The sequence below is a fragment of the Drosophila sulfurigaster genome, chromosome 3 (genome assembly GCF_023558435.1).
Source record: "Drosophila sulfurigaster albostrigata strain 15112-1811.04 chromosome 3, ASM2355843v2, whole genome shotgun sequence".
NCBI lineage: Eukaryota > Metazoa > Arthropoda > Insecta > Diptera > Drosophilidae > Drosophila > Drosophila sulfurigaster.
In genome coordinates this window covers 47569402-47592897 of record NC_084883.1, presented here as the reverse complement: position 1 = coordinate 47592897, position 23496 = coordinate 47569402, and the positions used below count along the sequence as shown (strand labels likewise).

General features: G+C 40.6%; 7 protein-coding genes across 7 annotated transcripts; 4 read left to right on the top strand and 3 right to left on the bottom strand.

Annotated features, from left to right (window-relative positions):
- Positions 1 to 3: 3 nt before the first annotated feature.
- On the top strand, positions 4 to 6178 carry LOC133846090 (uncharacterized). The gene is given in 7 exon segments (XM_062280838.1): positions 4 to 130; positions 132 to 275; positions 334 to 2858; positions 2914 to 3059; positions 3730 to 3831; positions 3897 to 5521; positions 5585 to 6178. Coding segments are annotated over 7 exon segments (4746 nt in total). The 5' UTR covers positions 4 to 82; the 3' UTR covers positions 5741 to 6178.
- Positions 5902 to 9780, bottom strand: LOC133846093 (phosphatidate cytidylyltransferase, photoreceptor-specific). Its single transcript, XM_062280842.1, has 8 exons — positions 9532 to 9780; positions 8576 to 8700; positions 8261 to 8357; positions 8006 to 8182; positions 7448 to 7936; positions 7252 to 7383; positions 7058 to 7192; positions 5902 to 6991 (listed from the first exon to the last, which is right to left on the bottom strand). The coding sequence occupies exons 1-8, from the start codon at positions 9622 to 9624 to the stop codon at positions 6914 to 6916; spliced, it is 1326 nt and encodes a 441-aa protein (XP_062136826.1). The 5' UTR covers positions 9625 to 9780; the 3' UTR covers positions 5902 to 6913.
- Positions 9781 to 9855: 75 nt separating this feature from the next.
- On the top strand, positions 9856 to 12408 carry LOC133846091 (SUMO-activating enzyme subunit 2). Its single transcript, XM_062280839.1, has 4 exons — positions 9856 to 10180; positions 10244 to 10398; positions 10459 to 10746; positions 10804 to 12408. The coding sequence occupies exons 1-4, from the start codon at positions 10037 to 10039 to the stop codon at positions 12335 to 12337; spliced, it is 2121 nt and encodes a 706-aa protein (XP_062136823.1). The 5' UTR covers positions 9856 to 10036; the 3' UTR covers positions 12338 to 12408.
- Positions 12409 to 12847: 439 nt separating this feature from the next.
- On the top strand, positions 12848 to 13515 carry LOC133846095 (uncharacterized). Its single transcript, XM_062280844.1, has 2 exons — positions 12848 to 12980; positions 13037 to 13515. The coding sequence occupies exon 2, from the start codon at positions 13037 to 13039 to the stop codon at positions 13427 to 13429; it is 393 nt and encodes a 130-aa protein (XP_062136828.1). The 5' UTR covers positions 12848 to 12980; the 3' UTR covers positions 13430 to 13515.
- A 119-nt stretch (positions 13516 to 13634) lies between these two features.
- On the top strand, positions 13635 to 14677 carry LOC133846094 (2-aminoethanethiol dioxygenase). The gene has a single exon (XM_062280843.1). The coding sequence runs from the start codon at positions 13931 to 13933 to the stop codon at positions 14675 to 14677; it is 747 nt and encodes a 248-aa protein (XP_062136827.1). The 5' UTR covers positions 13635 to 13930.
- A 155-nt stretch (positions 14678 to 14832) lies between these two features.
- Positions 14833 to 16887, bottom strand: LOC133846092 (lariat debranching enzyme). The gene is made up of 2 exons (XM_062280841.1): positions 16610 to 16887; positions 14833 to 16555 (listed from the first exon to the last, which is right to left on the bottom strand). The coding sequence occupies exons 1-2, from the start codon at positions 16804 to 16806 to the stop codon at positions 14884 to 14886; spliced, it is 1869 nt and encodes a 622-aa protein (XP_062136825.1). The 5' UTR covers positions 16807 to 16887; the 3' UTR covers positions 14833 to 14883.
- A 450-nt stretch (positions 16888 to 17337) lies between these two features.
- On the bottom strand, positions 17338 to 23263 carry LOC133843748 (importin-7). Its single transcript, XM_062277419.1, has 11 exons — positions 22939 to 23263; positions 21327 to 21562; positions 20763 to 21260; positions 20524 to 20700; positions 20315 to 20460; positions 19450 to 20247; positions 19167 to 19390; positions 18788 to 19098; positions 18528 to 18730; positions 18199 to 18468; positions 17338 to 18127 (listed from the first exon to the last, which is right to left on the bottom strand). Exons 1-11 carry the CDS (start codon positions 23026 to 23028, stop codon positions 17931 to 17933), a joined length of 3150 nt encoding a protein of 1049 aa, XP_062133403.1. The 5' UTR covers positions 23029 to 23263; the 3' UTR covers positions 17338 to 17930.
- Positions 23264 to 23496: the final 233 nt, after the last annotated feature.

Below are 23496 nucleotides of genomic sequence, written 5' to 3'. Positions count from 1 at the left end.
TTCGCACAGTCTCGGCTCGTACATTGCGGAGTGCGCAACAGTTAATGTTGTTTGGATTGAATTTCATCATTGCCCTTCCGCAATGGATGCACCAACCAACTATTGGTATCTGGAGCACATTAGCTCTGGCAAAAAAGATAATATTGCAGTCTGGTGAAAATACAGTGGGTCGGCACTCGTGCTGCAAGGTTGTGCTGCCGGGAAATGAGTTTTTGTCGAGGATGCATGCCAAATTAATTGTAAACATTGAGACTGGAGTTGTTTTGGAACAAATGGTGAGTGGGTGATATAAACAAACGATGTGCAGCCTTTAAACATTTCTATTACAAACAGAAATCTCTGAATGGCGTGTTTATAAATAAGGCATTACTTAAAGCCAACACTCAGCTACTCAATGATGGAGACCGATTAGGTTTGGGAGTTGAAGTAGATGAACCAGGGATTGTGCCACCAAACTATGCCATATTTATAGTGAAACAAATGTGCCCTACAGCAGAAGATGTTATACAAATTTCCGATGACGAAGATGATGATAATAATGGCAAAATCATTAGCACAACGAAACCGGCAAATGTAGAGCTTAGCAATGAAAATGCCAATAAAGATAATGAAAATGCGCATCGAGCATTGCATTTGCCGATATTGCCGGAAGTTAAAGCCGAAGCTTTGTTGACAGCCACCCACGACATTGAAAATATATTCGGCGAACCTGATAAAGAGCTGCTGGAATCCGTTTTGCAGATTAATCCGTATGTTTTCCAGAAGCTGAATAACAAGCATGTTCCAGTGGGTCCAAATAATATATGCAATGGTGATGTAATTGAATTGAACGAGGACAAAACTGAAGATGTTGACAAGGACAAAAATGTAGAGGTTGCTGTTGAAGCCGGCGGAAACGCGGAGGTTGTTGTGGAAGACAAAAATGAAGAGGCTGTTGTTGAAGAGATTGTTCTCGGTGATGAGAGCGATGGCGATTATGATGAAAATTTTGCTATGTCACAGGCTGTGCTGCAAGAGATTAAAGAAGATATGGACTTCGAGGGCATCAATCTCAGCGGAGATGATGTTGACAATCGGGACAATGATAACTTGCTGGAACCGATCAAAATGGAAAGTGATATATCCAAACAATTCGACGAGAATGAGATTGTGATTATCGATGATGACGACGAAGTCGAGCTGTTCACCAAGGTGGCAGATTGGTCGTCGAAACTGCTTTCGCAAAACGTCATGTCGCAAATCTATCCTATGGATAATGAAGAAAATCTAGGCTTTGATAACATTCAGGAGGAGCCAAGCGATCAGGCAGCTAATGAGAAATCTAGTAAATCTAGTAAAAGCTCATCGCACAGCAAGGACTCAAAAAAGAGGCATAGAAGAAAAAGCTCAGACAAAACTGCCACAACGTCCAAGTCCGACAAGACAAAGGACAAGAAAAGCTCAACTAAGGAGAAATCTACTACAAATCGTAAGCGTTCCTACTCGAGTTCAACCACTGAGAAATCCAGCGACTCGAATCGCAAATCCCAGGAATCCACAGCCAAAGAATCAAGTAAATCCGCGGAGTCGACAAATGAGTCAACAAAGGTGAAGTCTGACGCAGCACCCAAAACTAAGTCGCCTCGGTTGATGAACAGATCTGTATCATGTTATGTTGAACGCCCTGCTTTAATACCTGAAAAGGATGTTGAAAATCCGAAATTGTTGGAGAAAACCAATCAAGAACCAATATTGATTTGCTCTAGCTCAACAACTGAGAAATCAAGCGACTTCATTTGCAAACCTCAGGAAACCTTAAACAAAGAATCACCAAGCAAATCCGTCGAGCCAACAAATGAAGGAACAAAAGAATTACCTTCCACAACACCGAAAAATAAATCACCTCGCCTGATGAACAGATCTATCTCATGTTATGTTGATCGAAATGACTTAATTGAGAAACCACCATTGATTGAAAAAACCAATCGCGGACCAACATTGATTACAGCACCGCAATTACCCAAGCATCGTGGCAAGCTAAGAGGCGTTTCAGCCGAAAGCAAGAAAGTCGAAGATAAACAAAACATTTTGGAAAGACAGCGCTCCAAAGATTACCAAGACGAAATGAAAAAGAAATGGTATCAAAAGCCCAAAGATCAGAAGATCGAGTATGAAAAGAATAAGGAAAAGCGTCGCGAGCATCTCAAGAAATTGTCCGAAAAATCGAAACCTTCCCCAGAGAAATCTTCATCATCATCGTCCGAGTTGAAACGCAAACACAGCGTACCCAAGCCAAGTAATAGCAACCGTGGTGATTTTCTCACAAAGGAGGTGGAGCCCGTAACATCAGCAAAGCGAAACAAATTGGACACAACCGCTGCAAGAGCTCAGTTAACTCGGCGGCGTGTTACACTCGATTGTCCTTCACAGCTGGAAGATCCGCCCGTTCAATCCAATCAGCCGGCGGAGCGTAAGGACGCTGAATCGGCACGAAATCGTCGAACCTGTAATCGAGTTACATTTGCCGAAATGGAACGTGACTTCGCTTTGCAGGAGGAACGGAATATGAAAGTCAAACGCAATCGTCGTGTTCGATTCAACGACAACGTTCAAATCCGCATTATCGAGCGTGTGGAAGGTGCGATCAGAAAAACGAACAATATCAAGGACACCAACAAGTTCTCGCTGAGCACATATGCTGAGCGACGCGAATGGGCTTTGGCCCTGGGAAAGGCACAAAACTGTAATGAGTTCATCACTAGCAACATTCTAAGCTGGGGCAATCAATGGCTCTCCCTGCGCGATCCAAACGAGGTAGCGGAATCGGATATCCTTTTGCCCATTCCAACCGAATTCAATACCTTTAAACAGTACAAAGAGTAAGTGATTTGCCTTTGTTGTTCGATTATTGATTGTAATAACTTTCTTTTTTAGAACATTCGTGCCATTAATGAAAGTCGAGCTCTTGACCACCATAGAACGTGAATACAAGAACTCCACACATACCTATGAAGTTAGTTTAGAGAGCTTTACCTGTGAGAGCACAAAAAGTCGTCCACGTTATATTCTGATCACCCGATGTAAGTTAAGTTTATACCCGCTACTGCTTGCAGGAAATTTATGTAAAAGACAGAATGATACATCTCCGACCCTATAAAGTATATACATTCATGATCAGGGTCAACAACCGAGAAGTTATTCCATGGTCCGTCTGTCTGTCCGTCCGTTCATATGAACATCTAGATCTCAGAGATTATAAGAGATAGAGCTATCAATCTTTTTCGGCACGCACATCCAAATTGTTTAAAATTTTTGACACGCGCATTTCCGCCCCTCAAATCGATAAAAGTCGAATAACAAGCGTTTAAAGTTAGAATCCCGAATTTTGCTACAGACAATAATATCTATAGTTTTTATTATTACTGCAAATTTGGATGCGATCAGGTAAGTTGTAGAAGTGGTTTAAGAAATATGTTTATATGGGAAACAACGGGTTTTAGTTGCTTTGGCTGACAATCTGGTCTATGGTATATTTTGAACGTAGTACTATATGAATATACCAAATAAATATATTTTAGTATTTTTGTGGTATATTAATTAGAATAATTCCGCACTGTTTTGCTTTTATTAAAAATAAGTAGCGGGTATATTACAGTCGAGCACTCTCGACTGTAGCTTTTTTACTTGTTTATATTGTTATAAAATTAAATATAGAAAATATATAATATATAATTTCATCTTCATTCGCAGGCAAAAACAAGCCCGCTAAGCAATTTGATCTCTATACTTTGAGCAGTGATGGAAACATTTTTGAAACATTCGCAACAATGCCTCGCATGAGGCACATAGCCGGTAACTGTATACTAAATATGCATTATAGTATATTCGATATACTCATTTTGTTTGTCAACTTTTAGGCACTATTTTTGAGTTGACCTTTGAAATACTGACGCAGAACATCAACAAGGAGATGCTGGAGATGGCTAAGACGCTTACGATTCGCCCTGTCGTGGACAATTTGCGAGTGGAGCTGGGAGCGTTCAGTGCCGTTTATCAACTGGGCCGCTCACCATTGTATCGCCGTATCCTGCAACCCAGCGAGAATGTGCTATCCTTTGACAAGCATATATTGAAGGATACGGAATATAAAGGCTTCACGAAACTGAATGATCATCAGATCGATATTTGTCAGAATACATGGATACGTTTAATTGACGATTCAACACCCAGCATCACATTGATACAGGGTCCGCCGGGAACTGGCAAATCGGTGGTCATCTCGAATCTGACGTTACAATGCATGTATGGCCGAAGCAATCGTCAACTCGATCGCAAAATTTTAATATGCGCTCACAGCAACACGGCTGTTGATAATATAACAATGTATTTGAATCGTGCACGCAAATGCATGACTCACTCGCAATTCCGATTGCTGCGTTTTGGTCGATTTGATAAGATCGATTCGAAGGTCGGCGAAGTCTCGTTGGAGCATCTGTTGAAAATTGAACGTGAAGAGAAAGGCAAGCGTCTGACGGCTGAGAACAGAGCGAACTTAATGCAACAACAGGAGATGCTTAAAGCAGAAATTGCCGAGCTTAAGCAGAAGAACTCTGCGAGCACTAGCTATTTGCAACCGTTGTTGCAGTCGAAGGAGCGACAATTAAAGACACTGAATGAACGACTCAATCCACCATTGACGCCCCGCGAAGAGTACGAACTCTCGAAGAAATATATCCGGCGTGCCAACATTGTGTGCACAACGCTCTCCAGTTGTGTGAAACTCGCTTACTACATCGATTACTTTGATGTTTGCATCATTGATGAGGCGACTCAATGCACTGAGCCCTGGACACTTCTACCTCTGCAGTTTGGAGTACGTGGTCTCGTTTTAGTGGGCGACACTCAGCAGTTGCCTGCAACAGTGCTGTCTCAGAAGGCTATTGATCTTGGATTGGGTAACTCGATGTTCGATCGCATTCAACGCAATTTGACGCATCATCTCAGCAAGTCGGGTAAAAATTATTTGGCCCATACCAAAGTGTTTAAACTGAGCATGCAGTATCGAATGCATCCGGAGATATGCAGATGGCCGAATAGTTACTTTTATCATGATCAACTGGTCAATGCGGATGCAACAAAACAGTTATTGTCGCCCATTATTCCGTATTGTGTGATCAACTTGAGTTACACAAAAGACACAAACGACAGCAGAAGCCGGAGTATTAGCAACATCGAGGAGGCTCACTTTGTGGCCAAGTTGCTGATAGAGTTGAAGAAACATATGCCGACAACGCGTTACAAATACGGCTTAATAACGCCGTACAGCAATCAGTGCTCTGTGCTTAGCAGTGTGATACCCAGAGAAATGATGATCGTACCAAATACGGTAGATGCATATCAAGGACAGGAGCGAGATGTCATCATTATATCGAATGCACGCACTCGTGGAGTTGGCTTCCTCACTAATTATCAACGATTAAACGTGGCCATTACGAGACCTCGTCGTTGCCTCATCATCTGTGGTAATTTCGATGATTTGAAGGTATACTTGTATTGAACAATCCAATGTATATACGAATAGTTAAAATATTTTGCATTATTATAGGCTGTGGATATGTGGCGACATTTACTGGATGATGCGCGCCATCGGCAGATTTACTTTAATCTGAAGAAAACCGATGTTGAAGATCTAAACCGTTCACTGATCAGCAAGATCCTAGTGAAGCCTATTGAAATAAGCGATGGGCCTTCCTCCAAATGATATTGTAGATATATATTATATCTATCGAAATAAAAGCTTTAAATACAAATGGAATTATTTCTTTTTTGAGTTTGATCCATCACCAATAGTTTTTGTTTCTCATTAACTTACATTCACTTTAATATTGTTTTCGTTTTATAACATCAATAGAGACTTGCCTTATATATTAAACAGTTTGCTGGATCTGAATTCAATTGAGTAAGTGTAAGAAATTGTTTTTTTTTTCTTTCTTGTTAACCGTATATCATTAACCAAAACATATATAAATGCTAAGATTATACAATTCAATAAATTAAGAATTTAAAAAAAATCATGAATTGAAATAAAAAACAATGTTTTAAATGGTATTATGTATATTGCACTAGACATGAACTGGTAAAATATGAAATCATTTGATACTCAATATTACGTATTGATTAGATACAACAAAATGCGCATCCAACTTTTAGACTACAAGTTAGACATTAACTAGGGAACATTTCACAAACTAAACTAAATTTGCCTCGATTGAAGGACATTCTTCTTCCCTTTTCTAAACTAATAGTTGGTAAAATAGTACACATACATATATGCATAAGTAGTTTTATACAGACTCGTGCAGGGATGTCATTTCACACATAGTACATATGGAGACACACAAAACATCAAATTTATAGGATCGCTTAACTGGTTGTTTGAATTTTTTTTTGTTTTTGTTCGCATTTCGTTTGCTTTCATTTTTCCAGTGTTTAATTCGATTTGGTAAAAAGTCAATCTCATAACGCAATCGCATGTCATTAAAATTAATGGAATCGCTTAATAGCAAATCTCCGATAAGGGGATTACAATTGCACTATATAATGCCATATTGATCATAATTATAATAATCATAATAATAATCGTAACTGAAATAACTTAAAATTGTAACAACAACAAAATTCTAAACTATAACTAAAAACATAACAAAAATTATGCTCAAAATTAAAACTATCCGCGCGTGTTTTGATTGGATTCAAGCGAATCGCTTTTTTTTAAGGAGACTAACAGCATTCGAGAGGTTTTTGCTGCATTTTCTTATACCGATCATCATATATATATATATATATATATATGTATATATAGAATCTTCCATTTTTATAATGAATATTTATATAGACGTACGACTAAAGCAAACAATTGTTGTTGTCGAAATATTTAGTTTAGCATATCGCCCAGAGAATCCTTCAAGGACTGATAGATTTGGTATTGTTGATCCGGTTTAAGATTATAAATCTGGAAGAGTAATGAAAATAATTACATTTCAAAAGTTATTTTTAACTTTCTTAGATATTCACAAACCTGTGTCAAGAGTTTAGCTGGTGAAGGAGTTCTAATAAAACTCGAAATGTAAACATTTACGAACGTGGCCATGAGGAACTGACAGTCGAAGCGATCCATGATACCGCCATGTCCAGGAATCATATCGCCAAAGTCCTATGTAGAACAAAAATGTTAATAATTGAAATAATAAAAGATTGACAAAATGTTCTTACCTTGATCTTGAAAGCACGCTTAAATCCGGACGCAAAGAAGCCGCCGAAAGGTCCAATTATTGAACTGAACAGACTCAACGAAATCGAGTGCCAAATGAATGGATAAATGTTCAAGGTTTTTCCAATGCCAAACTGCAATTTCCATTTGATTAGATTATTATTAAATTGTGCCTAATTGCAGTGCATATAGACTTACCAATTTAAGACTGTATTCCTGTGGCGTAAACAGATAGCTGGGAACACAGGACATGGTCATGCGACCCAGTTCCTCCGAATATTGTATGGGACAGATGAAATATTGGTAATTGCACAAGACGTATGAGAACAATATGCCAAATAGTACCGTGGCAAAACCACCACCAATAAAGCCCTCCCACGTCTTCTTCGGGCTGAGCTTTATGAGGGGTGTGCGTCCAAAGAAGAAACCAAACACATACGCCATGACATCATTGCAAACAATCATCGATACGGGCACTATAAACCAAATAAGTCCCTCGAATATGTTCTGTATAATTAGATAGCTCTGTGTGACGACAATCAGCAGCGAGACGTGCGTCCAGGCGAATAGGCTGAACTGTTTGATATAGTATTTCTTGACCAGCGAGAGCACGAACCAAACGAAGCCAACGATATACAGGGCAAATGAGAGGAAGCGGTGATAGGTCACCAAGAACTTAAGATATTCCTGCGAAAGCAATACATAATTATAAGTATGCAAGTATTACAATGACAATTGTGGTGTATAGACACTTACCACACGATTGATTACGACCCCAAAGTAATCGACTAGATTCTCGCCATAGAAGAAATAGTTGGAAGTGAGCAAGAAATACCAGGAGAGACTACGAAACCAGGGCAAACCGTGTATACGATACACTTGATAACCAATTGAGATAATTTCCTGAAAGCACTTCACTTGCACCAACAGCGTCTATAAATGCATTTAGATAAGTAACTAGTTAATATAGTTATTAACCTCTAATAAATGAACAATTCAAATGAAACGCACCGTAATCATCAAGGCTAATGGTCCACCATAGATGATTAATGCGAACCCACAGATCATGATCCATGTGAATATACCGCGTATGACCCAATTTTTCCATCTAAAAGAAAATAGTGTAATATATATAAACAAATTGAATACCATATGTCGATTAAATGTTTTCACACACATTTAATTTTCACAGTCATTAGTTTTGCAATAATTTAAATTGGAAATTTTGACCTTTAAGTGTTACGGTACATATACTTTAGACAGCTGGTGGCTGTCTTGAAATAATTTTGGAATTTTTGGATAAATAAACAAATATATATCACATACCGATCGGGCAAATCCTTCAGAGCAGAGTCCAAAAGTTCTGGTGTTTTATCTGTACCTTGGGGCAAATTCTTAGCCAACTCCTCAACGAATTTCTCCTCAGGTATTTTCTCCTCCTCCGAATCAACCTATAAAATAAATCACAAAAAGAACAGACTAAGTCATTTTCGAACAAAATATCAAAGTCCAATATTCCGGTTGAATATGTACACATGTACATATGTACATGTGTAGAACATATAATCAGTACAAAACATTTGGGTAATTTATTTATCCAAGTTGGCGTGGTTGGCTGTTGGAAGGTGGCGTGTTTTGTTTGGGTGACAACATATTAGCAAGGTCTTGATAAGAAAGTGAAAGACGCTAGCTAGCTGAAACATAGTGCGGCTTTTGAGCATTATCACCGTCATCATTATCATTATCATAAAGACACGGCGCGCAACCAAAAGACAAGCGTGTCTCTTACAGAATGCACGGTGTCGAGCTAATTCGCTGGGGGTGAGTAACAGATGGGGGGTTGGAAGCGTCCCACCGCTTCCGTAATGGTCACTTAATTGGATTTGCCTATTATTCTTGTAACTATGGGAGAGAGTAAGCAAGTGTGTGTGTGTGTGAGAGTACACAGTATATTTGTTATTGGTTTTTCACCGTTAGTGTCCTCAGTCTCTCTCTCTCTCTCGTTGCTCTCTCGCTAGATGGCGCTCTCTTACCACCTGCTTTTGCGTCAGAAAATAACAAAAACACTGCACACACAGAAACATACACGTATGTGTTTGTGTATGTATGTATTAAATTTCTTGTTGTGTGGGTATACATACATAAATTTTGCCTGATTTTGCGCTTCAATTATTGCAAATTGGGAATGCGCAGCAAATAAGGATGCATTCCATATTTATGCCAAAGAAGTGAAGTTGCATTTTCTCTTAATTTCCTGGACAGGGAAAAGGAAACAAACTTACATGATCCGAAGAATCAGCTGCACTACTCGCGGCAACAGCAGCAGCAGCATCGTCAGCCTCGTTGTCCGTCTTCCTACGTCGCACCTCTGCCATGTTTGTAGTGTGTGTGTTTTGAATAAATTCTTCAAATGATTTTAATATGTTTTTTCAAATTAACAGATTTAGCGCAGTAGGTGTCGTGCTGCACAAAAACAAGCACCTAAAAAATAAAACGTCCGCTTTTCGCTTCAACACAACAATACACACACATGAAGCTACAAAAAATACAATCAATTGAAATTGTGTGGCTGTGTGTGACAAATACAGAAAATGCTTAAAAATATGTGTTGTGAAACGTCAAACTGCTTATCCCAAGGGTTACATACGCACACACCCAGCTGATCCATTTATATTCCAGGGCTGGAGTAATAGCTATACATACACATTGAAGAAAGCCGGCGAGCGTCATTTGCGAATTTATTTTCTATCAGCACGACTGTGGAAGCATCATAATAATAATCAAATAATGGCCTCATCAATTGATGGCGTTTTGCCCGCAACATTGCAGGAATTAGTTAAGAAGTCCAAAGTGTTGGTTGTTGGCGCCGGTGGCATCGGCTGCGAGGTGCTTAAAAATCTTGTCCTCAGCGGCTTCACGCAAATTGAAATTGTAAGTAAAAGAATTAGCCGCCATAGTGTAAATTAAAAGTGCAACTAATTAAAATACTTTTAGATCGATTTGGATACCATCGATCTAAGCAATTTGAATCGGCAGTTCCTGTTCCATCGTGAGCATGTGGGCAAGTCAAAAGCACGCGTAGCACGCGAAAGTGCACTCAGCTTCAATCCTGATGCGAATATAACGGCATACCACGATAGCGTTACATCGTAAGTGATCGGTGTTGATCCGTGCAATTGAGATTGATTAACGATTGGTTTTATTTGCAGAACTGATTATGGTGTCAACTTCTTCAAGAAATTTGATGTGGTCCTCAGCGCCTTAGATAACCGAGCAGCTCGCAACCATGTGAACCGCATGTGTTTGAATGCCGATGTACCGCTAATCGAAAGTGGCACCTCTGGCTACAATGGTCAAGTGGAGCTGATTAAGCGCGGCTTGACGCAATGCTACGAATGCACACCAAAGGAGAAGCAACGCAGTTTTCCCGGCTGCACCATAAGGAACACACCATCGGAGCCCATTCATTGCATTGTCTGGGCCAAGCATTTGTTCAAGTAAGCTGTAGTAAAATTAACATTTTAAGAATAAATAATTCATCAATTCTTTTGCAGTCAACTCTTTGGAGAATCTGTTGAGGATGAGGATATTTCGCCAGACTCTGCTGATCCGGAAGCACAAAATGAAAGTGTAACAGCAGAAGCAAAAGCAGCTGATGGCGCTGGTGATGTTGCCATGGAGGATAAAGAAAATGATAAGGAGCAAGAGAAATCAACTGAAGCTGAATCTGAAGGCGAGCCAAAAAACAATGGCAATGTGGTGCGCATCAATACACGCCAATGGGCGAAGGACTGTAACTATGATGCTGGCAAATTGTTCAACAAGTTCTTCAACGAGGACATCAACTACTTGTTGCGCATGTCGAATCTCTGGAAGTCTCGCAAGGCGCCTGTGCCCGTTCAATGGGATACGTTGTTGCCCGACGGCACCAAGACAGCAGAAGCTCCAGAGTTCGCGCGTCAGCATCATAAAGTTTGGACCGTGGAGGAATGCGCCCATGTGTTTGCCAATGCTATCAAAGAGTTGAGCGCTGCTTTCCTGAAGCTAGAAGGCAGTGATACCCTTGTATGGGATAAGGATGATCAGCCTGCCATGGATTTTGTGGCTGCCTGTGCCAATGTGCGTTCCCATATTTTTGATATAGAGCGCAAATCACGCTTCGAAATCAAATCAATGGCTGGCAACATCATTCCAGCTATTGCGACCACAAATGCCATAACCGCTGGCATTTCCGTGATGCGCGCATTCAGTGTGTTGCAGTCCAAGTGGGAGCAATGCAAGGCTGTCTATGCTCGTCTACGTCTCAATGGACGCCAGCAGTTCCTTGTGGCAGATACATTCTTTCCGCCACCAAATCCCAATTGTTATGTGTGTGCCAGTGATCCGGCAATTACATTGCGCATCGACACCAAGCGCATTCAAGTTAAAGCTTTTCGCGATGATGTTCTCATTAAAACTCTGAATATGGTCAATCCGGATGTCACAGTCGAGGCCACCGGCTCCATTGTCATCTCTTCGGAGGAGGGTGAAACCGAATGCAATGAACAGAAGCTGCTCTCGGAGATGAACATTGTAGATGGTGTGATTCTCAAGTGCGATGATTTCTTCCAAAGCTATGAGCTTAGCATTATCATATCGCACTTCGATGCTGAACGTGATGATGTGCTGTTCGAGGTAATCGCCGATAAAAGTCAATTACAGCCCAAGCAAGAAGAGAAACCGAAGGAAGATAGCGAGGAACAGAGTTCCACCTCCCGCAAGCGTCCGGCGAATGGTAGTGATATTGCTGATGATGGTCCATCGACCTCAAAGCGCACTCGATTGCCTGAAGTTGAGGACGATGATGATGATTGTCTCGTCATTGAAGAAGATGATGATGTTCAGGAGATTGTAAACACGAAAACAGAACAGCTTACCGTCAAAAGCCCACCAAAGGTAGCAATTAAACGGAAGCCAGACAATCTGACAGATGATGAAAATATAACCGAAATACTTGACTCATCGGATGAGGAAGATGTGGGTCCTACTAAAAGCAAGCGCACGAAACTAAATGACAGTCAGCCTAATGAAGTAATTAGTATTGACTAATATACTTTGAATGTTCCAACTTAATGTCATTCTCAACTTAAACAAATGATTTTTATTTGTATAAAATTCTACATATATACTGTGGCAGACACATAAGTTGTTTAAATTTTTTATTTGTCAACGAAATCTGGTAGATTGCGTCTCCAAAGTATCAAGATATTGTTTCTTGCCATCGATTTCACCAATGGGCCGCTATTACACCATGTAAGGAATCTTTCTCATTTTATCGAAATTAAGAGTACTGCTTGCACAAAATATGATAAATATGAATAGATTTGATCCACCTTCAGTAACTAAAGAGCAATGTAACACAACAATAAGATAGAAATCTTCGGGATTCCTCAATTTATCAAGTTTGAATTTAAAAAAAGTGTTAAAAAACAATCATGCAAAAGTTGAAAGCTTGACTTTTTTAAATAAAAATATATAAAAATATTTATTTGTTCCATTAAAAAATTAAGTCGATTAATGAATACAGGTCAGAAGTGATAAATATATATAAGGATGTGCTCGCCACTGTATATTTTCATTTTATATCTCATGCTATTTGAATTTTAAGTGTTGACTAGTGTAAGTAAAATAAAATTGGTGGCAGCACTACGCTTTTAACATTTATAGTTTGGCAACACTCATACAATCAGAGGTGTGTGTTTCTATTATATTGTTATTGAAAAATATAAATAAAAACGTTCGTTACAGATGTCGTTCGCAAGCAAACTTTTACAGTCCAGCGTTCGGCTGTGGAATGGAATAAGTGTCACGAGGAGCTTCCATGCTCTGGTGCGTCCCACCATTGGAACATCTTCGCCGGCCCAAAATTCACTTGTCCATCAACAGCAATTAAATGGATCAAATAATCAGGTTGTACCGTTGCTTTCGCCTCTAAATACACTGGTGCAACAAGTGGCAGGATTCAAGGTGAAAGGACGTCTAAAGCGGCGCTGCAAGGACTGCTTAATTGTCGTGCGTCAGGAGCGTGGTTATGTCATCTGTCCAACGCATCCGCGGCACAAGCAAATGTCTATGAAGAAACGTGACTACAAGTCGTGGCTGTTAACACATGCTACACAATCCAAGGAAAGGGGCTTTTAGTTCAATAAATACGAAAACTTATAATTAAAAAATAAAACCAAAACACATGTTAGTTTGTTAAAATAAAAGGCTTTTATTTAGCATAATTATTTTGTCTCTCAATTGAAGCGATTTGCAACACTGTTCATTGTTTTTGTTTATTTTGAAATGCCGCAGTTGGCCGCAGTCTTATTTTCAGTAGAAGTGAAACAAAGCAGCTTTGCATTAACACCACATCTCACTGCATTATAAAGTTAGTTATCATTTCAGTTCTTAACAATCAACAAAACTGAAAACTGCTTTTGAAATTCATATTCATTTAACGCGACGTATTTTAGCAATTGCCAACACTTGTCGTCAAACAGCTGATTTTTTGTTTATCTACAATTCGCTTTCTGGTTGATTTAGACGGCATTTGCTGTTTTTCGCGAAATTGCACATATCGACAATCAAAAATAAACCTTACGTCAGTGTCGTGTAAAGTCGTTGCATTATTGATAACGCGCCGCGAGGCTTTCGGCCATGACGTCCCATTTTATGAGCGTGCTGCGCCAGGCCTTCAAGACATTTGATCGAGCCAATCTTGCCAACTTCAATGCGAATCTGCAGCATTTAAAGCAGCTAACGGATCAATTAACTTACCGGGACTTGCACATCAGAGAGGAGTTGTTTCGCGATGACGCTGACGTTGACATTGGGTGCCAGCAGCCAAGAGCACCCTGCACCTACATGCACATCTTCGAGGACGAACGCTTCTCCATGAGCCTGTTCATTGTACGCGGCAACAATTCGATTCCCCTGCACGATCATCCCATGATGTATGGCTTGCTACGTTGCCTCTGGGGCAAGGTACACATCCAGAGCTACTCGCAGAAATTACAGCCAGATGAGCCGGTGGGCTACGACATAAATCCCACGTTGGTCAAGGTGATGCCCGAGGAGCCCTCAATGGTGACGCCGGAGACAACAAGTGCTGTATTAACGCCACGTAAACGCAACTATCATCAGATAACAGAGGCCGGAAATGGCATTGCCGCATTCTTTGATATTCTAAGTCCACCATACGATGCCAATATGCCGTTATATGGACCACGTCGCTGTCGCTTCTACCGGCCCAAGTGCGACGACGATGGTCAGGTGCAGCTACAGTGCATCCCATCGCCAACCAGCTACTACTGTGATTTGGCCGATACGCCCGAGTCTGTGCTGCAGTGCGGATTCATTTGTGCCGCCGAAGCATTTGCCGCCAATTCCGCCAGCAACTCTTAAAACTACTTACAACTTACTTTATCTAGTTGAATCCTTATTTATTTTGTCACGCATGCCGCGTGTCAAGCATCTTCTGTGTTATTCAAATAAAATTGCCTCCTTTTTTGGTTTTTTAAAAGCACATTCATTCACTCAATGAAAGCTTCCATTTTATTATCAATAACTACTATTTATAGTTAACCTTCAGATTGTCGTTAGTTTTTTGTTTAATCGTCCATATCATCAGCTTTATAAATGCTCTGATTTCTTCTCTTAAGCTTTTTTATACTAGTTGTCGCAGGTAACTCTGCTCTTGGCTCCTCTACCTTCTCTTCAGTGACTTTAACAGGCACTTCACTGATAATATTATCAGTTTTTGATGCAATTGGCTCTGGCAGCGTTAAATTGAGTTTCCGCTTCGTCGGCGCCAATTGAAAATCTTGTTCGTTCATTGTTGAATCCACTGCAACATTAGTAGGAAGCGGATTTGACTCCTCATCGACTTCAGCTGGCACTTCGCTGATATCTTTGTCAACTTCTGAAGCAGTTGGCGCTGGCAACTTTAAATTCAGTTTCCTCTTCGACGGCGACAATTGTAAATCTTGTTCAACATCCGAAACACGTGACGTAGCATCCTCATCGTCTTCCACCGGCAGCTCAATGACATTCTTATCAACTTCCGCTGCAATTGGTGCTGGCAGTGTTAAATTTAGTTTTCTTTGCGTCGGAGCCAATGGCACATCTTCGTCTTTAGTTTCCTGCACGTTTAGCTCAGCTGTACTCTCCTCCAAACTCCTGGTTTGCGGTAACTCCTTGCCATTTGCCAGCATGGCCAGGCAGAGTGGATCATCGATCCCCAGCATAGCACAGAAATCATTGCATTGTGGATTCAATTGTGCCTGCGGCTGATCAACAAACATTTGCTTATAATTCTGTTGCTCATCGGCATCGAATGCGTTGACAGTGCGACAAAAGTTCTTGGGCACCTCAAGATTATTGAATTTGTGGCGAATGTGCGACAATTCATCGACAGTTGGCGTAAAGTTGCAGCGTTCTTCCATGCTGCCCGCCTTCTTGCCGGGCAAATAGTAATTGTTATCCTTGATAGAAGTCAGATGATTTGTGGTGAGCAATATCGACAACCATTCGATGTCGTACTCTAGAGTTGGCTTTTCGCTTTCTTGGCTTGTGGGCATGTCGAGCACTTGCAGAAAACGACGCTTTGGCAAGCATTTATCCAGCGCCAAGAATTTGGTTACTGCAACAGGAGCAGCCGGTGCTGTTGCTGATGACTTTGAGTGCTTCTCCTCTTCCTCCTCTTCGCTATCGCTGTTGCTATCTGAGGATGATTCCTCCTCATTCAAGGATTTACCTGCAGTTCTCGTGTGCTGCACCAGAGCAGCAAACTTGCAGTGCAAATGAGCAGCAAACCAATAGGTTGGCTGCAGTGTCTTTAGCAATTCCTCCAGCGGGCGGCTTCCCAGTTGCCCCTTCTCAATGTCCTCGGCGAAATGTGGTTTAAATCTCAACAGTTGTGCCTTGTTGCCATACTCGTGTATGCCACGCGGCCAATCGTGCGACATAAAGATGTCCACCTTTCCTGACAACTGTTGCAAGCGAAACACCTCCAGTTGACGCACATGGTAGACACTGCGACATGTTTTCTCCGTGTACGGCGGAAACTCGTGATGACCGCGCAGAAAGTCGTGTCCCTTGTAAATACCACTGATGCCTGCTATACGAATGCCATTCACATTCACGACACCAGCATAACCCAGGTAATAAATATTGGGAGCAACCCAGCCACCATAGGGCAGCTCCTGAAGATAGTTGGATGCCTCATGATTTCCGCCAATGAAGATGGTGAGAATTGGCGCAACGCGCTCTCCACTGTAATATCTGCAATGAACACGATATAGTCGAGTTATGCCGCCTATTAATTTAGTAACTTACTTGTAAAATGTGCACATATCCATGTACTTTCGGGGCACAGCCATGGTTTGCAAATCCGCAAGATTGCGCGTCGATTGAAAGTCACCGCAGCAGAGCAGCAGATCGACCTTGATGTTGCGCTCCTTTTCGATGCCCTCGATGGTATCGTAGATGCGTTCCAGCTCCCCATGCGCACATCCTTCTATTGCGATTTTCATTTTAATTTATATTTATTTGTTTATTTCGATTGTAAACAAAACAAATGCGGCAATGCAATTGCCGCGCTTTACTGTGAATGGCAATAACAAGAGTTACAGTCGCGTGCTATGCTATTAACAGAATGTGTCTACTGTTAACACATTTGTACTAAAACTGTTACATTTCTGTTGTTGATGATATTGTTGTAACGGAAATCTATGGCAAAAATTAAAAAAAAAAGTTTCTATAAATTTTATTTTTGGAAAACAATGACTTCTGTATTTAGGTATATTTCATCCCCGTTAATAATATATATTTAAAAAATCCGGCTTTGGGTCACACCTTAAAAATTAGAAAATGTATTGAAAACAATTCACTGTACACTGATTTATCCCTGCAAGCTCACAAATGTCTTGAAAAGTGTTATTCAAACTGCGCGCCACTGAAAAAACCCATTAAAAACTTGGAATTATTGTATTGTTCATATATTGATCAATTCAGTACTTTAATACCGAAAATAATTAAAATAAAAAACCAAACAAACAGATCAATTCAAACGTTAAAAATGTTTTTATTTTTCAAAAATATCTCTCCATCTGGTACATTTAATGTGTGTTCTCGTGTGTGTGTATGTGTGTGGGGGGTGTGTCGTAAAGACAGTGTAATTGAAATGCTCTGCGTTAAATTCTCATTCTCTTACCAATTGTGTTTCGTTTTTGGAGTGTGCTCAGCAAGCTTGACGCAATCTCATTCCATGAGGCGGCGACATCCAAGTAGTTTTCGTAATAGTCACACACACGCATAATGATGATATACAATAGATTTCAACTTAAGTTTTATCATAATTTAGTTGGCATGGACTTGCCAAGAATAGAAATTTAAAATATAAATCTACAATAAATATATAAAGCGATCATGTCCCACTTGCCCGCCTCTTCGCCGACCGCTACCTTTGAAGCATGCAACATATATATATGTTTATGTATATAAACGTATGTTGAATGTGTGTCGTACTCAAGATGTACGAGAATCTAGAGAATGCTTGAACAGTCATATTACATCAAGTGTTGTTTTTTTGGAAAGAATATGAGAAACAATGAAGTCAGAAAGATGGTACAAAGTGTCAGTGTACTGCAGCTACTTTTTAAGAGCCAAACTTAAACGATGTGGGCACAGTTGTCTGGGGGAATGCGAATCCACCCTGTTTCTCAATCAGTTTCGATTCTTTGGCAGCCTTGCGTTGATCAGCTGTCACGACCACCTCCTGAAGCGCTTTAGCCTGTTCGGGTGTCAGGTTTGAGGTCAGCAGCGAATACCAGGCCTGATCTTGTGCAGAAAGTGCTAAAAAAAATAAAAATTACAGAACACATTAGCTAAAGAATGATATCAAAATCACATCTGAATCTTATTACCGGTAATAACTTCCTTAAATGTCCAATATTCATCGATAGCAGTTTCGTTCTCTTCGTCATCAATGGGCGTGGTGAATGTTTCGAGGCCAGTTTCATTTAAATCACCAACAGATTCCTCTGCCTCATCGTCGGAATCTTCCTCATCATCCTTGAGCTCAGCTTTCACCTCAAAGCCAGCTGCACTTCCTTTCGTCTTTGCGAAATCGGCTAGTTTATCCAAATAGTTGGGCGCCATTTCATCCATCTCGTCTTCATCGCTCGAAAGAGCCTCTGTAGGAAAATAATAGTTTTTAAAACAGTAAAAGTAACACTTTCATTTTGAGTCTAACCTTCGCAATCATCACCACCCTCTTCTTCTTCCTCCTCTTCCTCTTCCTGGGCACGCGATTCATAGGCACGCTTGAGGCCATCGAACAGCAATATCAGTGACGGCACAATCTTGTCCGCAACCTCGCTTAGCACTTGTGGTTTGGAATCTCCCAAGGAGATTAGTGTACACAAACCAAGCACGCACAGTTTACGATCGTGAATGCTAAAAAAGAATAATGATAAGTAAGCAATTTGCGATTTGAAATGTATTCGGAATTACCCCAAGAAGCAGTCCGTATCGTGTAGCCATTGTTTAATGAAATGCGAGGCAATTGGTTCTTCACTGGTTTGAGACATCTTGTCCAGAATGGAGAGTAATAGCTGGGGATTATAATACAGTGCAGCGATGACCACCTGCAAGCACATGGTCCGCAACTCCGACGATTGCACCTCGCGTGTCAAACGCGACAACGCCAATTCAACAAACACATGGACCACCGAATCGATTTGTCCCTTGCACTGCAATAAAATCACTTCCATCAATTTGGCGGCATGGCATTCGGGATCCTCGCCAGGGTTGCCAGTTAGCATCTAGAGTACAAAAAGAGAACATTTTAACAAAACAAGTCTCGACCAAGGTTTGGTGTAGATTCACTTACAGTTTTGCACATGTCCAAAATGGCCAGTAACCGATTTGGATTCGACAGGAACGCTGGTGTATCAACGGTTACATAGTTGTGTAATGCCGGCATAATATCAATAAAGTAATCTACACCATCCTTCTTAAAGACCTGATAGATAAGTTCGAGCATCTGCCACATTTCGGCCGAAATCGCTTTGGACGTTAAATCGTAAACCAACGAAAAGGTTTCCTCGTAGAAATCTATAATAAAGTTACGAGTTAAAGAAATATTAACATTTTATTTTTAATAATTAACTCACCCGTAATGTTGTGCTGGAATATATGACCGACTACATTGATAACAATTGGATGCAGATTGAGCAACACATCCGGATGTTCCTCCATAACACTGAGCAGTGTTTCTATCGTGTTAAGCAAACCCATTGCTGTGATTGCCTTCTCATCGGAACCTTCTTCCGACTCCAACACTTGACTGAATGTTGTTGCCAAATGCTGACAGATTTCCGTTGCAACTGGGAGCAGTTGTTCGGTAAATGTGCAGACAATCTTTTGCATGACATTGGTCAAGTCTTCGTTTTCCGTTTCACGTATGATGGTCAACAATTCTTTAGTAATCTCTTTGATTTGCGATGACACATACTGAGGTGCCTCATCCTGCGATGATAGGAACATTTGCAGGCCAATGGCGGCCTCCACCTTAACCGGCAGCTCTTTATCGGTGAGCAAGGCATTCGTGGTTAGGCGCATCGTTTCGGCCAGCACCTGAGGATTCTTGATTTGAACGTCGCAGAAATAGTGCAATACCCAACAGGCACGAGCACGCATATGACCGGCCGGATTCTGGAATTCCGGAAAGACATAGGTGGTGAGCATAGACTCTACTTGATCACGATATAGGGCCTTCTTCAATAGCACATCTGCGAGAGTGCCAATCATATGCAGAGCACCATCCTTCTGCTTGTTATCAGCATTGGGCGAGGTAATTATTTGCATAATGGTGCTCATTGCCTTGGGCAAGATGCCTTTGCGTTTTTTGCAAACGGAATGCAACAGAGATTGGGCAGCTGGCACTGGAGTAGCATAATCCTCAAAGATATCTGCAATGCAAATGCATAATATGAATCCACATTTCTTCTTCTAATCATTCCGATTTATAGCTCATACCAAACTTGAGGCGAATGTACTCGTAGGGGTCGCTTTCCCACAGCTCCTGATCAGAGTCGGTAAATGACATGATAGGGAATATGACATCTTGAATAACTGCCACCATGTGCGGCTTTATCAGCTTCCAGGTGTAAGCATGGCTCACACTATATAAAAACATAGAAAATCAACAAATGGCTAATCAATTAAATTTATAATTAAAAACTTACGCTATTTTTAGATAGTTCAGCACATCTGTGAGCACACGCGGCGAAACATAGACGCGATTGCGATATTGATCCAAGATCTTAAGCAGGACTTCCAATACGCCAGAGCTGAAGGTTGGCAGATACCATTCCGCAAACTTCTGGTACTTTTCGCTAACAAGACTGGTGGGACTGCCATAACTGCAAAATATAATTCATGTTTATTTACTAAGTATGGTGATTCATATCGATTCGCTACTTACCGCTCAAACATGCGCACCATGATGTGCAGCGCCCATTTCTTTGTCTTCCAGTAGGGGAATTCAGTGCGCTCATCATCATCCAAATGCGAACAATCGGGCACAGCGCGATCTGCAATCTGCCGGCAAATTTCCATCCACTGGGAGAAAATTTCCTTAGTGATGAGATCTAGTGGCAAACTGTACTGTGTCAGGGCATAATAGATTTTGAGTATTTGCTTTTGCAGCAACACCGATTGCTCCGACTGATCGTTGAGCAGCGTCATCATCAGCTGATAAATCATGGGCAACAACAGATTCATTGCCTCATTTAATGGTGTACGCTCCTCGAAACGTTTGTATTCGTACGTCTTGACCAACTGATACATGGTGACCAAGGCGCCATTCCAGCCATTCACATCAGGATTTTGCAAATAGATGCTAATGTTGTCAACCACCTGTGGCCAACGTCCGGGGAAATCACTCTTGATGATGTGATTCACACACACAGACAGCTGAACTCTGTAATATTTTTTTTTGGATTTAGATTCAATTCAAAACTGTTATGTTATAATTGTGTATTCTTACCTGATGAGCTCTGGAGCGTGGACAATAGCATCGACAATGGATCCGCGAATCATGGCGCGATCCTGCTCGTGAATGGAGAATGGTATCGGCTCGCCGGGCTTGGTTTCATGATCCGACCAGCTGCTATTGATAAGATTCTTTAGATAAACAGCGCCGGCTTGACGAACTGGCTGGTCGAGCGTCGTTTGCATGACGATTTGCAATATAGTCGGCACAAAACCAATGATTTTGTGTATCTAAAAGTGGGTGGAAAATGTGCGAGAGGTGTGAGAGAGAGCATTTAGTATTTTTCCCGGCTGCCGTCAACAGTTTGTTTACACAGCTGCCGCATAACATGGCGTATGAGTAATGTGATTCTCTAGGCTAACATTTCGCGTGCCAGTGCGAAAAGAATCTGCACATTGTATTGATAAAACAATACCAAGCAGCAGCGTAACACATGTAGCACCTGTTTATTTCGATCCTACTACCAATCCGGGCAGCATTTAAAAATTCCAAGCACATTTTGTCTACTCATATATATATGTGATTACTTATACATAAATACATATTTAAATAGCATGCGTTTTCCCATTAAAGAAGCTCCAATCAACGTGCCCTGGTAGTAGCAGCAGTTTGCAATATATGCTGATAAAGACAATTAACCGATTGAATAAGGCGGGGCATGGAAATCGTTAGAAGCTGACTCAGCCACAAGTCTAGAGGCTCTTGAACAGTGGTACAAGCACAATTGAATAAATGTTTAATTACTGCCAATTAAATACCAAGGCGTGACAGACTTGGAATTTTTTATTTCTGTAGATAATTACATTTATTACTGGGTAGTTAAATAGTTTGAAATCAGAGATTCTTATATTCTTAAGTGATCGTTTCAAAAATAAAGCTTCGGGATAGTTTGCGATATTTTTAAAATATCCAAATTGAATAAGTTAGAGAGCTAAGACACAAACCATTAAAGCCACGAAAAATATTTAACCCTATTATATTGAAGATGCAAACTAAGTAAACTTTTAACTTGAATTAGAATAAATAGAAATATTAATTCATTGACATAAATTCATGATCATATGCGCTTGTCTTCGATGTTTTTTCCCACAATTTTTGGGAGAATTTTTCTAACAGACAATTACAGTAAATTTGTAATATTACATCAAATGATTGATTGTAAATAAACCGTAACACACAGTGCAGTAAACACACACACACATGTGATTGAGATTGCGAAACTGCATTTGTATGTAAAAATTGCCGAGCGCTTCCTATTGGCCCGTATTACTTGTTGCCCCTATTCGATTATTTACCATACAGCAGAAATTTGCTTTAATGCCAACAAAATAATCGTTCTTTTTTTGATACTATAAACTTAATATTGACTAAAGCACAGCCGCAACTACATACAAATATGCATATACACACACACACTAGAATATATCCAGTGTGAGCAATGATAGGCACCAACAGGGAGGGAAGAGGTTAAAAGCGAACAATTAAAAAAGCACATGGTTTTGGGCTACAGCAGCAACCAAATGGCATTACTTTAAAGTGGAGGGAATGATGCGCTTGTTGTGTCATTATTGCAGCTAACTGGTTTTAATAACAAGGCTTCGCTTACTTGTGCCAATTGGTCCTCGGCTGCTTTCCTTTGCTCGGGATTCGGATCAATCGTTGCGCGCAACAGTTCCGTCAATTTCTGTGCCTCCATTTTCGCGTATGTGGTTTGTCCAATTCGCCGGTTTTATCGCAGTGATTGCTGCCGCAGAAACAAAGAAGCTCCCACAAAGCACCCGAAATACGCACGATTTTTCGTTCAATTGTCAATTGCAATTGACACACCAGCAGAAATAATGACAATAGCAAAAAAATGTGCCAATAGGAAAAAACGTGGAAAAAGGCTGTGACAGCCACACAACACCGCCGAAATTTCCGAGTCCGAACGTACTTCGGAAAAGCATCGATACTCCTATTGCTGCAGCAATATCGATATATTTTTCGCAATGTTGTGAATCTTCACAGCAAATATTATTTGAATGATTACATTGATTTATGTCGTTTTGAGATATGCTGCATTAAAATTTTAAATTCTAAATTTCAAATTTCAATCACGCACACAGATTTTGGTCGATATAAATCCGACAGTATTGCCGAGATTTATTTGATTTATTTGGATAGT

What these genes read in the sequence shown, in the direction of transcription:
- LOC133846094 (XM_062280843.1), top strand. Translation starts at nt 13,931, where the DNA reads ATGACGTCCCATTTTATGAGCGTGCTGCGCCAGGCCTTCAAGACATTT.
- LOC133846093 (XM_062280842.1), bottom strand. Translation starts at nt 9,624, where the DNA reads ATGGCAGAGGTGCGACGTAGGAAGACGGACAACGAGGCTGACGATGCT. An exon ending in CTGAAGGATTTGCCCGATCG is followed by an intron (nt 8,358 to 8,575) that starts GTATGTGATATA and finishes ATTTTCTTTTAG; the next exon opens with ATGGAAAAATTGGGTCATAC. An exon ending in CAGCTAAACTCTTGACACAG is followed by an intron (nt 6,992 to 7,057) that starts GTTTGTGAATAT and finishes TTACTCTTCCAG; the next exon opens with ATTTATAATCTTAAACCGGA.
- LOC133846091 (XM_062280839.1), top strand. Translation starts at nt 10,037, where the DNA reads ATGGCCTCATCAATTGATGGCGTTTTGCCCGCAACATTGCAGGAATTA. An exon ending in TACCACGATAGCGTTACATC is followed by an intron (nt 10,399 to 10,458) that starts GTAAGTGATCGG and finishes TTTTATTTGCAG; the next exon opens with AACTGATTATGGTGTCAACT. An exon ending in TGGGCCAAGCATTTGTTCAA is followed by an intron (nt 10,747 to 10,803) that starts GTAAGCTGTAGT and finishes ATTCTTTTGCAG; the next exon opens with TCAACTCTTTGGAGAATCTG.
- LOC133846095 (XM_062280844.1), top strand. Translation starts at nt 13,037, where the DNA reads ATGTCGTTCGCAAGCAAACTTTTACAGTCCAGCGTTCGGCTGTGGAAT.
- LOC133843748 (XM_062277419.1), bottom strand. Translation starts at nt 23,028, where the DNA reads ATGGAGGCACAGAAATTGACGGAACTGTTGCGCGCAACGATTGATCCG. An exon ending in TTTTGGACATGTGCAAAACT is followed by an intron (nt 19,099 to 19,166) that starts GTAAGTGAATCT and finishes TTTGTACTCTAG; the next exon opens with ATGCTAACTGGCAACCCTGG. An exon ending in ATTTAAGGAAGTTATTACCG is followed by an intron (nt 18,128 to 18,198) that starts GTAATAAGATTC and finishes TATTTTTTTTAG; the next exon opens with CACTTTCTGCACAAGATCAG.
- LOC133846092 (XM_062280841.1), bottom strand. Translation starts at nt 16,806, where the DNA reads ATGAAAATCGCAATAGAAGGATGTGCGCATGGGGAGCTGGAACGCATC. An exon ending in GATATGTGCACATTTTACAA is followed by an intron (nt 16,556 to 16,609) that starts GTAAGTTACTAA and finishes TGTTCATTGCAG; the next exon opens with ATATTACAGTGGAGAGCGCG.